Here is a 16,369-nt window from a genome sequence, read left to right on the forward strand (position 1 = left end):
AGGCGCGAAAATGAGAATCAAGTGTTTAAACATTTTATAAGTTATTTTTCTCATAAAGATGACGAGTAGGCCTCTGCCTACGTATTTCAATCACACAAGTATAATACTGAAATATTCGAGCTTTAATCAGTACTTCCAAAATGCCCTTTTTTATTCTTCTTTCGATTTCTAACCTTATACACATCTCGCTTTTTTTGTTCAGGTATTTTTAACCTGGCCGTGTTATGGCGGTGTATAAGCATAACTAGTGAACTTTTCTTAAATATTTATACGTTACACTTCGAGTTTTTTTACGTTTCCGAGGAGTAAAATTAATTTATTTAAGCGCTTTGCATAATTTTAATACTACACAACTATCTATATCTAATTAGAATGCGATAAACATTGAGTTGTCATTTGTCAAACAATGGACATGAACCCAATGGTGTTAAACTAATACACCGCAAGGAATCTCCGAGAATCTCTCGTAACGTCGATTCCGTAAGGCATGCTTGTTGTGCGGTCTCCAAGACCTTTCGACGGAAACAGTGGTTGGAGTCTCTGTTAATTTGCCTTCGTCCAATGGTGTATTGAACATACATTTTAACCGATTTGGAGAAATGATCGGACTCGAGTAGCAGGTAAAATTAATTTGGTTTCTGGTGACGTATCGACTATCGTCAGGTCGAGTACGTAAGACATGTTTGTTGTGCAGTTTCCTCTGCATTTTGACAGTTTGTGTCGAAATTAATATACGGCTTATGCTTATGCTATGGGTCCTGTTGTAGAGTTCGGTGGAGTTGTACGTGTGACTGCGGTTTCGAGGTGTCGTAAACATAAAGGTATGGAGGACGTGGACCTGAAAGCGGTGCTGGAGGATTCCAGAAATACCTTATCAACCACATTAATACAGATCAAAGGTTTGATTGTCCACTTTGGCGATATCATATTAATAACGATAGTTTTCGCTCTCGGTCTTTCCTCCACCACACGTCCCACCGTAATCCCTCCCTTCCTTCTCAACCCTAACCCCTTCCTTCTCCACCCCCAACCCGTTCCTTCTCCACTCCAACCCCTTCCTTCTCCACTCCAACCCCTTCCTTCTCCACCCCAACCATGTCCCCATCCACCCCAACCATGTCCCCATCCACCCCAACCATGTCCCCATCCACCCCAACCATGTCCCCATCCACCCCAACCCTTTTCCCCTTCACCCCAACCCTTTTCCCCTCCACCCCAACCCTTTCCCCCTCCACCCCAACCTTTTCCCCCTCCACCCCAACCCTTTCCCCCTCCACCCTAACCCTTTTCCCCTCCACCCCAACCCTTTTCCCCTCCACCCCAACCCTTTCCCCCTCCACCCCAACCCTTTCCCCATCCACCCCAACCCTTTTCCCCTCCACCCCAACCCCTTCCTTCTCCACTCCAACCCCTTCCTTTTCCACCCCAACCCCTTTCTCCTCCACCCCAACCCATTTCTCCTCAACCTCAACCCCTTTCTCCACCACCCCAACCCCTTTCTCCACCACCCCAACCCCTCTCTCCTCCACCGTAACCCTTCCTTCTCAACCCCAACCCCTTCCTTCTCCACTCCAACCCCTTCCTTCTCCACCCCAACCATGTCCCCATCCACCCCAACCCTTTTCCCCTCCACCCCAACCCTTTCCCCCTCCACCAAAACCCTTTCCCCCTCCACCCCAACCCTTTCCCCCTCCACCCCAACCCTTTTCCCCTCCACCCCAACCCCTCTCTCCTCCACCCTAACAACCACTCTTCTCCCCCCCCCCCAACCCCTCTCTCCTCCACCCCAACCCCTCTCTTCTCCACCCCAACCCCTTGCTTCTCCACCCCAACCCCTTGCTTCTCCACCCCAACCCCTTGCTTCTCCACCCCAACCCCTTGCTTCTCCACCCCAACCCCTTGCTTCTCCACCCCAACCCCTTGCTTCTCCACCCCAACCCCTTGCTTCTCCACCCCAACCCCTTGCTTCTCCACCCCAACCCCTTGCTTCTCCACCCCAACCCCTTGCTTCTCCACCCCAACCCCTTGCTTCTCCACCCCAACCCCTTGCTTCTCCACCCCAACCCCTTGCTTCTCCACCCAACCCTTTGCTTCTCCACCCCAGCCCCTTCCTCCTCCACCCTAACCCCTTTTTCCTCCATGCCAACCCCTTTTTCCTCCACCCCAACCCCTTTCTCCTCCACCCCAACCCCTTTCTCCTCCACCCCAACCCCTTCCTTCTCAACCCCAACCCCTTCCTTCTCAACCCCAACCCCTTACTTCTCCACCTCAACCCCTTGCTTCTCCACCCCAACCCCTTGCTTCTCCACCCCAACCCCTCTCTCCTTCACCCCAACCCCTTCCTCCTCCACCCTAAGCGCCCTTCATCCTTCACCCCATCCTTCTCAACCCTAACCCCTTGCTTCTCCACCCCAACCCCCTTGCTTCTCCACCCCAACCCCTTGCTTCTCCACCCCAACCCCTTGCTTCTCCACCCCAACCCCTTGCTTCTCCACCCCAACCCCTTGCTTCTCCACCCCAACCCCTTGCTTCTCCACCCCAACCCCTCTCTCCTTCACCCCAACCCCTTCCTCCTCCACCCTAAGCGCCCTTCATCCTTCACCCCATCCTTCTCAACCCTAACCCCTTGCTTCTCCACCCCAACCCCCTTGCTTCTCCACCCCAACCCCCTTGCTTCTCCACCCCAACCCCCTTGCTTCTCCACCCCAACCCCCTTGCTTCTCCACCCCAACCCCTTGCTTCTCCACCCAAACCCCTTGCTTCTCCACCCCAACCCCTTGCTTCTCCACCCCAACCCCTCTCTCCTTCACCCCAACCCCTTCCTCCTCACCCTAAGCCCTTCATCATTCACCCCATCCTTCTCCACCCCAACCCCTTTAACTGTTGTTCTTGCGGTTTTCCTCTTATTAAGAGGTGTAAAAATGCCGACTGTCCCGTACTGATGAGAAATGTAAACTTTTTGAAACACAATGTGCACAACTTGTTCGTGCAGATGGAGAGACAGCAGCTGAATTGACACCACATTTCATTCTGCAGCAGTTTTGGCAAAGATTGGGTATGTAAACGATGTTCCTCATTTTTACCAGTACCATGCACTGTTCGCCAGCCAAAAGTGCCAGTGTGCAGGGCCATGCGAGCGAGGAAGTGCTTGCATCAGTGTTGTACAACTGCTTGGAACTTGCCCTCATCAGCATGCCAAGATGGCTGGGAAAGTTTAATGTACTCGTACTCATCAGACTTTGGATATAATTTATTTAATTTAACTGCTGAAAGTTAAATTTTAACTGGTTGGGGTGGAGAAGTCCTCTACTTTGCATAGCATTGTAAATAATCTTCTTCTTCGGTATGCAGCATAAGGCTGTGGGGTAACATCATTGCCTGAGTGGCTGTGGCACTGATGCAGTGCCCCTCTGTAGGTTCGAGCAGCTATTTGTAATTTGTTCAAGGTGCCGGAGATCTCTCCTATTTTTCACGAAGGACACCGTGGGGTCTTCAACGTCCCCCAACTAATGTCGGCAGACAGGATGCCCAGTTTAACGTCCATCTGAGGGACTGCGCACATCGACGAGTTAGCCTGCGTGTGAAACACCAGGGTGACCGTTTGTAGCTGGTTCGGGATTCAAACCCAGGCTCGACAGCTTAGGAGAAGTGTTGTAAATAACTCCATGGCTTCCTTTGTTGTCGCAGGTCTGCAAGAGCTCCGTGTGGTTGTTGTTGTTTGTTGTTGGGGTTCGATTTTTGAAATGTGCTCCCATTGGTCGAACAGCAGCCAGACCCCATCCACATTTGTCCTTTGACTCCACCCACCATGGCACCAAGTTGAAATAATATGGCCACCATCTTTGTTTTCTGGTGGGCCTAAAACATCAGGTCCGTAGGCTTGATTATCCACTGCCTGGGTTTGTTACGTCAGATTTCCTTTGGCTTTGTTTGGGTCAAGTGTTATTAATGATGAGGGACCCATAAAAATCGAATAATAATAATGTTTAATCATGCCCGTCAGATCGCATGGTAATCGAGCGTTACGTCATGTAAATGACAAAAAAAAAAAAAATAGCGTTATGTAATTTTTGAACGGCTCCATATTGCGGTTAAACACTCCGCGACCATGTGACGAACCAGCTCGTTCTGATATAACCGTGGGGAGGGTGACATGGATGAGAGGTGTTGAGTTAATTATTTAATAGCTCATTAAACGTGTGTTTCCCAATTGGCCCATTACCGGATTTTGGCGCAGGCTGAGACCACAATGTGGTCATTCTTCATATTACTAGAGGTACCGGTAATTAAAAATGTATTTCTCAACTTTAATTTGATTCGCATATTTTTTTGAACTCGGATCGGTCTCGACACGTAACTTTGCGACTCGGAGACATGCCAGGATCCTCGTCCATCATACGCAGATGGATTTGTACTTGGTGGGACATCTGTGCCTGGTGCGTGGCTAACTGACCTTTTTGTCTATCTCCTTCCTATAAGGCTCGTCTTTCCAGGCTGTCTCCCAAGAAGCCACAAAATTGAGTCTTGCTTTTTCTCAGGCTTCACTACCCTCTGTCCAGGTAAGGTTGGAAATGTACAAACAGTTAAACTTCCCTAAATGTAAATAACGATTTTAAATTAAAAGGATGAAATTCATGTTTTTACCCCGCTACCGACAGTGGACAGAGGTTATGTTTTCACCCCAATCTATTTGTCTGTCTGTGAGCCGGATATCTCAAAGTTAGAGACGGATTCGGACAAAACCTGGTGGGCAGGTTGAGTGTGTGACGAGGACGAATCGATTCGATTTTGTGGAAGATACGGACCTGGATGCGAGAATTTTTTAATTTTTTTTTCTATAAAATTGATTCTTCACCATCGAGAGGTGGAGCGAAAACGACATTTAGCAAGATATCGCAAAAAGTTTTGGACGGATTATGATGAAACTTGGTGGACGAGTTGGGTGGGTGACACGAACAAGCCAATTCGATTTTGGTTCACGTCCGGATTCAGATCCGCCCTACAAAAGTGGGGTCGGTGGGATACAAAACGTAACCTGTTCAGCGTAGCGGAGGTATGCGTTCTACGGAGTGCCATTCTAGTTTTTCTTTTCTACCATGGAAAAGCTTGCAGAAGAACCCAATGAAAAATCGAATTCTGTGTCGCTGACACCAAGTAACGAGGTTACAAGGAGGGAGGAGGAGGATGTGGGATTTAATATTTTGTTATCAGTGAGTGGTGGTACTACTGAGGTTATGTTGTGACGTTGCAGACCCTCAAGGCTCTTACGGGCCTGCTGGTGGAGGCAGTGCAAGGTGCTGCAATCATCTTCTTCAGTTTTCCCAAGCCTCTCGGTGAGTTGTCTGCTTGATTTTTATTTTATTTTATGTTATTAAATTTTTCCTTTGGTGAGCCAAGGGTTGTGTGTCAGCTTGAACAAGTATTACGTGCAGGACTAGGAAATTAGGAGGCAGTGCACAATAAACATAACTTATTAGAATGTGCAAGATTAGTCAATGACATGAGATTTGAACCTTGGGTTATAACATTATTCAGATGGGAATTCCAAATAGGCAAATGGACCATCCATTTATGTTTTTCATTTGATTCTTGTACAAGTTCCTCCACAGTAGAACAATAAAATATTTTAGTCCTATATGCACTGACGGGCGGGTAAGTGCAAAAACTGCAATTGAGAAAGAAAGAAGGATAGGAAGGTAGAGAAGTGAGGGGGAAACGGAAAATAGTGTCCCAGGGTTTGACGGAGTGTCCCAGGGTTTGACGGAGTGTCCCAGGCCAAGAAGGAGTGTCCCAGGCCAAGAAGGAGTGTCCCAGGCCAAGAAGGAGTGTCCCAGGCCAAGAAGGAGTGTCCCAGGCCAAGAAGGAGTGTCCCAGGCCAAGAAGGAGTGTCCCAGGCCAAGAAGGAGTGTCCCAGGCCAAGAAGGAGTCTCCCAGGCCAAGAAGGAGTGTCCCAGGCCAAGAAGGAGTGTCCCAGGCCAAGAAGGAGTGTCCCAGGCCAAGAAGGAGTGTCCCAGGCCAAGAAGGAGTGTCCCAGGCCAAGAAGGAGTGTCCCAGGCCAAGAAGGAGTGTCCCAGGCCAAGAAGGAGTGTCCCAGGCCAAGAAGGAGTGTCCCAGGCCAAGAAGGAGTGTCCCAGGCCAAGTAGGAGTGTCCCAGGCCAAGTAGGAGTGTCCCAGGCCAAGGAGGAGCGTCCCAGGCCAAGGAGGAGCGTCCCAGGCCCTGGAGGAGCGTCCCAGGCCCTGGAGGAGCGTCCCAGGCCCTGGAGGAGCGTCCCAGGCCCTGGAGGAGCGTCCCAGGCCCTGGAGGAGCGTCCCAGGCCCTGGAGGAGCGTCCCAGGCCCTGGAGGAGCGTCCCAGGCCCTGGCGGAGCGTCCCAGGCCCTGGCGGAGCGTCCCAGGCCCTGGCGGAGCGTCCCAGGCCCTGGCGGAGCGTCCCAGGCCCTGGCGGAGCGTCGCAGGCCCTGGCGGAGCGTCGCAGGCCCTGGCGGAGCGTCGCAGGCCCTGGCGGAGCGTCGCAGGCCCTGGCGGAGCGTCGCAGGCCCTGGCGGAGCGTCGCAGGCCCTGGCGGAGCGTCGCAGGCCCTGGCGGAGCGTCGCAGGCCCTGGCGGAGCGTCGCAGGCCCTGGCGGAGCGTCGCAGGCCCTGGCGGAGCGTCGCAGGCCCTGACGGAGCGTCCCAGGGTCTGACGGAGCGTCCCAGGGTCTGACGGGAGCGTACCAGGGTCTGACGGAGTGTCCCAGCGACTGAGTGTAAAGCGATTAAATTAGAATGGAGATAGAGGGATAAAAGGCCTCTACGTTAATATAACAAATTAACTCTTCGTAAATGATATTGTGGGCACTTCTTATTGGGAGGATGTTGGTTTTGTGTCTTCATGCTGCCTGTCGTGGTAGGGCTAACACTACAAAAGAGAGTTCGCACAGCGGTGGTTGACATGGTGGAAGGTATATTGCGCCTCCTGGGGTCTGTTTGTGACGTGCCACATCACAGGTAAGAGAACTGGCACCTCCTTGTCTCTTTCCTGTTTTCTCATATCACGAATGGATCAGACCTCAATATGTGTTGACATTGTAACTTTAAAAAGATGACGTGTGCATTTTCTTTACATTGACCCAGTCATACACAGGGCCACTTTGCTTACACTGGGAGCGTTTGGGAGGCCTGTGACAAGTCTGTCAACCTTCCCAGAGGTGGGCCGTAAGCACACATGTTTTTTATTTTAATCAGTGTGTGGGATGTAAGTAGCACTGCAGGGGTAACGTTCACTCCATATTGTGCAGTTGATTCACCGAGGGCAGCGAGACAACCACGGTGTGGACTATATCGCCATGTGTAGGCCAGACCAGCAGGCTTGTGGAAGCGCTCATTTGACTTTATTTAACAAAGATGCTCTGTGCTTGCAGACAATATGGAGGCACTGTTGGAAATTCTGCAGGATCAGTTGGACACCGTCCAGGATGCCATTAATGAGTTCAGGCTGGTACGTGACCCTGGCGTGAGAGAGTGTGCGTGGCTTTTGTGCGTGTGGTATAATCTCTTAACGAAGGCACAGTTGGTTACAACCGGAGTTTTGTTCCAAAGGTGCAGGAAGAAAATGACTCGGAGCAGTTTGTAAGCTCTCTAAATGGACTGGTAATTGAAACGCAAGATAACCAGGAAACGTACTTGTCGGAGAGCGACAGGCAGGTAAGAATGCCATGATTGTTCTTGATTGATTTATTTATTTTTTACCAAAGCTCCAACTCCGAATCTGTCCGACACGATAACTGTCCATTCCCAGATTATGATGTCTGCCTTGAGCCTCGTCCAAATGGTCAAAAACACGCTGCGGAGATTATGTCACTTGGTCCGCAAGTACGGCCGTGCAAATGAGCCGGCTTGCGTTGCCCAGCTCGACGACATTGCGGACGGAGCTCGGGCCTTCAGCGCCAGGTGCGATGACATGAGTATGCCACGTTGTACTCTCATTGGCTGCAGAGCATGTCCTTTTTACTTCCCACTCGTAATTATTTTATCCTCCCAATTCTCAGTGTCGACGACTTCCTGCTGAGCATTTATCCACCTGTGGAACACAGCGATCTCAGGCAACACGTACGTCCCCAGGCATCCAATCGGCTTTGCATGCGTTTTCCTTGCTCTTTGAAAGATTAGTGAGGGGCAGGGAGAGTATGGTCCGATATATTATTTATTTATTCCCAGTGTGTGGGGTTATTGACATTGTGTGGGTAAATTCCCTTTGATTGATGAATTGATTCGATTTTGGTGAAGATCTGAATCCGGATCCGAGAAGGTGTAAAGACTTCTTCACCATTGAGAGATGGGGCCAAAAACTACGTATATATAGCAGGATATCTCAAAGTTTTGGACGGATTCGGATGAAACTTGGTGGATGAGTTGGTTCGGTGACATGGACAAGCCGCTTAGATTTTGGTTCAGGTATGGATCCAGATCCGGCCTTTCAGTGGAATACAAAACGTAAACTGTTCAGCCTGGACCAGGAAACTTCCAGAGTGTCGTTCTAGTCTTATAAATAATGAAGAATTTGGGAATGCTGAAGAACCCAGAAGCAAACTCTTGTTCTTGTAATTATGGGGTTCACATTCAGTTAAGTTTTACACATTGAAGATGCGGTGGTTTTATGTTTTTAATATAAATTTTCTTTTTCTTTTAAGGCGGAGAAACTTGCGGATTTACTCAAAAATGTTCTGAACATAATGAGGTGAGTAGCAGCGAAACGTCATTATAGATCCACTTTTTGAAGAGGTGGATACCTATACCTCATGCATTACTAGAATATTATGGTAAACACATGTAACAGTTATCGACTCTGGGCCCCGTTTATTGGTGGCGTTGCCATCGACTCTGGGCCCCGTTTATTAGTGGCGTTGCCATCGACTCTGGGCCCCGTTTATTCGTGGCGGTGCCATCGACTCTGGGCCCCGTTTATTGGTGGCGTTGCCATCGACTCTGGGCCCCGTTTATTAGTGGCGTTGCCATCGACTCTGGGCCCCGTATATTAGTGGCGGTGCCATCGACTCTGGGCCCCGTTTATTAGTGGCGGTGCCATCGACTCTGGGCCCCGTTTATTTGTGGCGTTGCCATCGACTCTGGGCCCCGTTTATTAGTGGCGGTGCCATCGACTCTGGGCCCCGTTTATTAGTGGCGGTGCCATCGACTCTGGGCCCCGTTTATTAGTGGTGGTGCCATCGACTCTGGGCCCCGTTTATTGGTGGCGGTGCCATCGACTCTGGGCCCCGTTTATTAGTGGCGGTGCCATCGACTCTGGGCCCCGTTTATTAGTGGCGGTGCCATCGACTCTGGGCCCCGTTTATTTGTGGCGGTGCCATCGACTCTGGGCCCCGTTTATTAGTGGTGGTGCCATCGACTCTGGGCCCCGTTTATTAGTGGCGGTGCCATCGACTCTGGGCCTCGTTTATTGGTGGCGGTACCATCGACTCTGGGCCCCTTTTATTAGTGGCGGTACCATCGACTCTGGGCCCCGTTTATTCGTGGCGGTGCCATCGACTCTGGGCCCCGTTTATTCGTGGCGGTGCCATCGACTCTGGGCCCCGTTTATTGGTGGGGGTACAATCGACTCTGGGCCCCATTTATTAGTGGCAGTGCCATCGACTCTGGGCCCCGTTTATTCGTGGCGGTGCCATCGACTCTGGGCCCCGTTTATTCGTGGCGGTGCCATCGACTCTGGGCCCCGTTTATTGGTGGGGGTACAATCGACTCTGGGCCCCATTTATTAGTGGCGGTACCATCGACTCTGGGCCCCGTTTATTCGTGGCGGTGCCATCGACTCTGGGCTCCGTTTATTAGTGGCGGTGCCATCGACTCTGGGCCCCGTTTATTTGTGGCGTTGCCATCGACTCTGGGCCCCGTTTATTTGTGGCGTTGCCATCGACTCTGGGCCCCGTTTATTTGTGGCGTTGCCATCGACTCTGGGCCCCGTTTATTTGTGGCGTTGCCATCGACTCTGGGCCCCGTTTATTCGTGGCGGTGCCATCGACTCTGGGCCCCGTTTATTTGTGGCGTTGCCATCGACTCTGGGCTCCGTTTATTAGTGGCGTTGCCATCGACTCTGGGCCCCGTTTATTAGTGGCGGTGCCATCGACTCTGGGCCCCGTTTATTGGTGGCAGTGCCATCGACTCTGGGCCCCGTTTATTGGTGGTGGTGCCATCGACTCTGGGCCCCGTTTATTGGTGGCAGTGCCATCGACTCTGGGCCCCGTTTATTGGTGGTGGTGCCATCGACTCTGGGCCCCGTTTATTAGTGGTGGTGCCATCGACTCTGGGCCCCGTTTATTGGTGGCAGTGCCATCGACTCTGGGCCCCGTTTATTAGTGGCGTTGCCATCGACTCTGGGCCCCGTTTATTGGTGGCGGTGCCATCGACTCTGGGCCCCGTTTATTTGTGGCGTTGCCATCGACTCTGGGCCCCGTTTATTCGTGGCGGTGCCATCGACTCTGGGCCCCGTTTATTAGTGGCGGTGCCATCGACTCTGGGCCCCGTTTATTAGTGGCGGTGCCATCGACTCTGGGCCCCGTTTATTAGTGGCGGTGCCATCGACTCTGGGCCCCGCTTATTAGTGGCGGTGCCATCGACTCTGGGCCCCGTTTATTAGTGGCGGTGCCATCGACTCTGGGCCCCGTTTATTTGTGGCAGTGCCATAACCATTTCCTTCCAGTTTATGATTGAGGTTTTCCTTTTTTTTCATTTGATGAAACCTCACCAGATCCAGGCTTGGAGTTGACACTTTGTACCTGCCTTAATTCCCAGCAATCTCTACCCTGTTCCTTGTGCCTCTTAGGGAAATATACAATTCCTTTTTTGAACATATACATTATCTCAATTCGTATCATTCCTCGTAAAGTTTACAAAACGCCCCCCTGAGTTCAAATATTAGAGCTATTTAGAGGTGCTATTAGAGGAGAGCTATTTTTCTAGCTCTTTCACGAGCCTCGATTCAGTATACAAAAAAAAAAAAAAACCCCCCTCATCTTCGTTGCAGTTTGAAATAGTTTAAAACTAGAAACTAAAACATCACCTTCATCCCATTATCCTCTCGTCTGTTGAAGAGACTCTGTGTCTGTTCTCCCATTCCTCTCCCATTCCCCAGTATTTCCTCATCTGTGATGCCTATTGTCAGCTGATGCTTTCTCCTCTGCTCTCTTCTTCTACTCTCACTGAGGTCTTCATACTGTACCAAGTGCTCTTTCTCTCAAAAAGAAAATATATTTACATCCACTCTGCCCATTCCCTTTAATATCTTCAATTATTTCTACAATATCACCTTGTAATAGGTAAACTAAATAGTCCTTTTATTTTTGTTTCTAATCTCCTCGTAACTAACACCTGACAGGTGTAGAATATGAACCATTCTCGTTTCCCGATGCTGAACTTTCCCTGACACAGCCATACGCTATAATAAAGTGTTCAAAACCGAATGTACGACTCTAGATGTGGCCTACCTCGACCTCTGCACAACTCTGTACCATAACGCCTCTCTCTCCCGATGCATCCAAATTATCTTTGCTTTACTCATCACTCTGTGACGCTGCACAAACTGCTTGAGTACTTTTTTCCCCCTTTTAGTACTATAACTTAATATTTTCCTGAGCTGCCACCCATTAATAAAAGAATCCCTGTCATTACTGTTTCTACCCATTCCTATTGCCTTGTGCTTACCGACCTATAATTAATCAAACAGCAGTGGACCCATTGGGCTGACAGGGTGGCCTCGAGGTATGCACACTTACCTCTGAGCTGTCTAGCCTGGGGTTGAATCCCGACCCAGCTATAAACTGCCATCTCGATTTTTTACAGGCAGGGCGATTCATAAATGTGTGTGCCATCCCCTGGGTGGACATTAAATGGGCGTCCCATCTGCCGGCATTAGTTGGTGGACGTTAAAGATCCCATGAGCAGGCACGCAAGCTATCACCGGCAGGCCCGGCACCATGGCCAACTTCCAAGTTCTTGCCCTCACCAGTCGAGGGATTTGCATCAGCGGCTTCAGCGCCACAGCCAATGATGCTGCGTCGCAGAGTTGTGGTGCACACGAACGAAGAAGAAGTGGACCCAAATTCTTTCTTGCATTCCCATTTGGTCCAATTCCCTCTTTGCAACTTGTTCTCACCTTAGCTGGTGGAAACCTGTGTGAAACCCCATCAAAAGCTTTCAGCAAATCTAGACAAACGAAACCGACAGCACTACTATTTTCACACATCGAGTCATCTCTTCAAATAATTATATGAAGTTTGTCAAAGACCACCTTACCTTTCATTTACTATTTTGACGTCGAACCTTTCTCTAATTCACATGCTGCCTCAGAATGCCCAATTGTCATTTTACATCCTTTCCCTATTATGGGTGAGATTTTATGGCCTCGAACTCCGTGCTAAGTACGCGCTGTATTTGGCATCTTCTGGTGAAGAAAGCTGTTAAGTATATCTGCGAGCACACGAGAACCTCCTGTCCCTCATACATTCCCTTAAACAAACCACATTTTCCCAATCCCAAGCTTTACTTCACTCGACCCGTAATGTTAGACATAGCTGAAGTGTGTGTTGCCATTTCCTCCTCAGGTTTAGCCACATCTGCCCTGAAGAGAAGCGTCCCTGGGTGAGCATCCTGCTTCTGTCCATCAGCCACGACTTGGAGAAGCTCATTCAACTGGCTTCTTGTCCCTGAGCATGGCGACCCTTCCTCGTTCTGTCATCTCATGCACGTTTCATTGATCAGTGCATGTCCCACCGGTTGGCAGGCTCTTACTGCCAGGGGTTGCCGCTCCAGAAATATCATCGCTCCAGAAATGTCATCGCTCCAGAAATGTCATCGCTCCAGAAATGTCATCGCTCCAGAAATGTCATCGCTCCAGAAATGTCATCGCTCCAGAAATGTCATCGCTCCAGAAATGTCATCGCTCCAGAAATGTCATCGCTCCAGAAATGTCATCGCTCCAGAAATGTCATCGTTCCTCATGCTGGATGTGATTTTTTTTCATCAGTTTTAACTTGGACAAGAGAGTGCTTGCTGGCCAACACGAATAATGTTTGGAAATATTTAGCGCCGTTGTCTCGGCGTGGTGTGTTTGGCTATGGAAGGTGCATTCCATCGTGGGATACAGATTGAATGACCTTTGATCGTTGAAAACGCCTGATATTTATATTGATCAAAATGCACTAAATAAACCATTTCCATGAATTGGAAGATTGGTGTTTTTCAGTGATTACATCATTCTGAGGAGGAGGGGGGAGGGGGGGGGGGGTTTAACAACAAAAAAAAGAGAACTATGCCGGTTGGTGTGGTTTGTTTAAGGCCTATCGAACTAAACTATGAAAGCAAACCTGGTCTTGTAATGATGGAATCACCTTTTTGGTCACCTGGCACATAATAGAGCTTACCTTTGGTTACTCTCTGTGCCCCTGGAACCCCAGTAGGTGGCAATGATTGTGTCCATTTAGCCTCATCATCATCATAATTGTTTGCATTTGAGGGTCGGGGGTTACGACAATGCCCAGAAATTACAGAGGGTGCAAGACCAGAAAGGAGGTGGCAGCAGATAGAGAGACCACCGACCTATCAGCGATGGCGAAGTGATAGGCCTACAGACTCGGCTTCATCACGAGAGATTCTGATGATCTTGAAAGCCTTGGTTTCCACAGCGTCAAGCTGAGCAAGGTGTGAGGCAGGGGAGCCAGCCCAGAACGGAGAGCAGTACTCCATTAAGCTGAGAATGAAGGCCTTGTGGGTGGACAAGGGTTCAGGTGTGCCGATGAAGGACTTTGTACGACGGAGGATGCCCAGTCGCTGACTGGCTTTGGAGGCCAACGTTGAAATGTGGTTTGCCCAAGAAAGATCATGGCTGGTAGTGAGATCCAGGAGTTTGAATGACTTAAGTTTCCCAATAGGATGGCTAAAGTTAAAGATGGAGTGACCTGGTCTGAAACAAAATTTGTGATCTGAGATGAGGTTGTTGGAGAAAAGGAAGTATTTCATGTGAATTGCGATGATGGGTTCCATGACTTTGCTGATAATTGGAAGTAAAGTGACGGGGCTGCAGGTAAGGCGTTCAGGTTTTCACCCTTTCTATATAATGCGGTGATGTTGGTGGATTTCCAAGCAGATGGAAGATGACCTAGCACAAATGACAGGGTGAAAAGGGCAGAGAGAGGATGTGCAAGACCAGCGGAGCAGGTTTGTTAGGACATGTGAACTGATGCCGTCTGCTCCAGTAGTCGAGTTAAGACTTGAAGGTTGATAAAAGCTTGTCCACCTTCTCAGGCGCACAAGACAGTCTGGGAGCAATTGGGTATGACAGGAAAGGATGGACACAAGCGTTGGAAGCAAACACTGAATTGAGGCATTCGGCCTTCTGAACATAATGAACAACAAAATATGGACATGATGAATCAAACATAATGAACCATCTTTGGAGGTCATTTTTCCCCGCAAAGCAGGGGTTGGCCTTTTTTGGGCACCGTGGTCCCCTTTTTGAAGCAATGTTTTATGGCTGGATGCCCTTCATGCCGCCAACCCTGTTAGTCGCCTCTTGCGACACACAGGGAATTACCAGTGAACTGGTACTCAAGTTGCCGACCTCGGAGGGATGACAGGCTGAGTCAACCCCCCTGGCGTTAATTCAGGGATCGACCGGGATTCGAACCCAGGATCCTAGGATCCCAAGCCGGCACCCGAACCGCTAAGCCAACACCAGATGAATCAAACATAATGAACAACAAAAATAACCACTTACCTCGTTTTGATACGAGGAGTCCTGAATCTACAGAGGGATCACGTGAGGATGCAGGAGCTCTGACCCACAAGGGAAAGTACACGGCTCAACATTCCCCTGGACTTTGTAAGGAAATGTTTGACGGTCTGGGAACGTGAATGCGTGACCTTTTTTGCAAGGTAACTTTGTGACCCATTGGCTGGGCCTTGGGCAACCACTCTTAAAAACCTCTACATCCATGCAATGAGGTAGCCTTTTGAATATAAAGTAAACAACATCGTGATCATTTTACTTTGTGTACATGTATTTAATGGCATCAAACGTTTGCTGTGTACAGCCATGGTTAAAGCATTGGTAACATGTACGTACCACATGTACTATGTGTGCTCATACTGTGCTAGTATTTACCCTGTACCTCCATGGGAGAGGAGCTAAAGACGTTTAGTTTTTATTTTTAGGAGTATTAGGTTTATATTCAATTCAGTCACATTTTGAATGTTTGATAATATTAAAAAAGGCAAAAGGGCAAAAAATTAAAGGGCAAAAAATTTAAAGGGCAAAGCATAAAACATATGATAAGTTATAAACGGTGAAACAGTGTGACGATTGAATCCACATCGGCCTGCGGAGAGAAGTGAACAAAAGAGAGCGTTATTTGCTGATGATTTACCTGGGATGATAATGCATAACTTTAGGTAGATGTTCTACAATCCCTGCCGGTACAAGTACAACTCGTTCAATATTAAGAGCGATTGATTGTCGATGTGTGTCCAATACAACTGTGTGTATTCCTGCCATGACTAACATGATGGTGTAATGTTCCCAAGAATGACACTGAAAAGAGGAATCGTCGGACTACATCGTTTTGTGAAGTGTCGCCCTGCTAAGGTTTTTACCAAAACTGTTCAACGAAAGCAAGACAAAAAGAATGAGGTTTCATTAGGAAATACATGGCTGAGCATCGAAGCATATTTGTACAATTTGTGGTTTGGTGTGTCCATGTTCCCATCTGAACACCTGCCTGTGGACCCATGTATGAATAAAACAGCACCATATACAATGTGTGTTTGTCCTTTGTCTACGGATGCCCTTGCAAAGTACACTGCCTGCTGTTTTTGTACAACGTGTTATTTATGTACAAACTCCTCCATGAGCTTTGGATCAACTTAGCAACAAAACCGTGACAGTATTAAAAAGACTTTGTTGAAAAATCAGTTAAAATGTCGACAAATAGAATAATTCGACTATCCGTCACATGTCACAGACATACTGATCAGCTCGAATGATACATTTTCTCCTTTGCCTATACTGTATATATATACAGTCACGTGAAAAAGTAAGTACACCCCATGTAAAGTTTTGACTTTTTCAACATATTTCAACATACAGCTATTTGATCTTCATTTCAACAATATTGATAGATAAAGGTGATATAATATAACAAATATCATGAAACATTTACATTTTGTAGTCCATTGTATAATTTAAATAAACATAAATGCAAATTTTGCATGTGGAAAAAGTAAGTACACCCTTGGCTCTAATAGGTGGTATTGCCCCCTTTGGCAGAAACAACCTCAAGTAGGCGTTTCTTATAACTGTAAGTACACCCCTACATTTATCACTACTTC

The 16,369-nt window shown here is 48.6% G+C and overlaps 2 protein-coding genes across 3 annotated transcripts in view; one reads left to right on the plus strand and one right to left on the minus strand.

Moving 5' to 3' along the window:
* The first annotated feature begins 386 nt into the window (after window positions 1–386).
* On the plus strand, window positions 387–13,213 carry CCNDBP1 (cyclin D1 binding protein 1). Of its 2 annotated transcripts, none has more exons than XM_078784993.1 (13): window positions 387–620; window positions 768–899; window positions 2,993–3,055; window positions 4,480–4,559; window positions 5,252–5,333; window positions 6,889–6,985; window positions 7,112–7,185; window positions 7,399–7,475; window positions 7,577–7,681; window positions 7,776–7,927; window positions 8,026–8,086; window positions 8,668–8,714; window positions 12,589–13,213. In XM_078784993.1, exons 2-13 carry the CDS (start codon window positions 824–826, stop codon window positions 12,692–12,694), a joined length of 1,020 nt encoding a protein of 339 aa, XP_078641119.1. In that variant the 5' UTR covers window positions 387–620; window positions 768–823; the 3' UTR covers window positions 12,695–13,213. The 2 variants fall into 2 exon arrangements, with proteins under 2 accessions (XP_078641119.1, XP_078641120.1); XM_078784994.1 differs by having other exon boundaries at window positions 442–668.
* Window positions 13,214–15,028: 1,815 nt separating this feature from the next.
* LOC137417209 (dynein regulatory complex protein 1) overlaps window positions 15,029–16,369 on the minus strand; it is a 28,880-nt gene continuing 27,539 nt past the window's right edge. Inside the window, exon 8 of the mRNA XM_068103025.2 lies at window positions 15,029–15,360. Within this exon, the coding sequence (XP_067959126.2) occupies window positions 15,319–15,360 (42 nt within the window). The 3' untranslated portion in view covers window positions 15,029–15,318. The remainder of the gene's footprint in view (window positions 15,361–16,369) is intronic.

The sequence above is a fragment of the Myxine glutinosa genome, chromosome 9 (assembly GCF_964187855.1).
Source record: "Myxine glutinosa chromosome 9, kmMyxGlut1.1, whole genome shotgun sequence".
NCBI classification, from domain to species: domain Eukaryota; kingdom Metazoa; phylum Chordata; class Myxini; order Myxiniformes; family Myxinidae; genus Myxine; species Myxine glutinosa.

Excerpts from the sequence above, each read along its gene's own strand:
- CCNDBP1 (XM_078784993.1), top strand. The coding sequence starts at position 824 with ATGGAGGACGTGGACCTGAAAGCGGTGCTGGAGGATTCCAGAAATACC. Across the intron at positions 900-2,992 it reads CACATTAATACAGATCAAAG|ATGGAGAGACAGCAGCTGAA; the intron begins GTTTGATTGTCC and ends TTGTTCGTGCAG. Across the intron at positions 5,334-6,888 it reads CAGTTTTCCCAAGCCTCTCG|GGCTAACACTACAAAAGAGA; the intron begins GTGAGTTGTCTG and ends CTGTCGTGGTAG.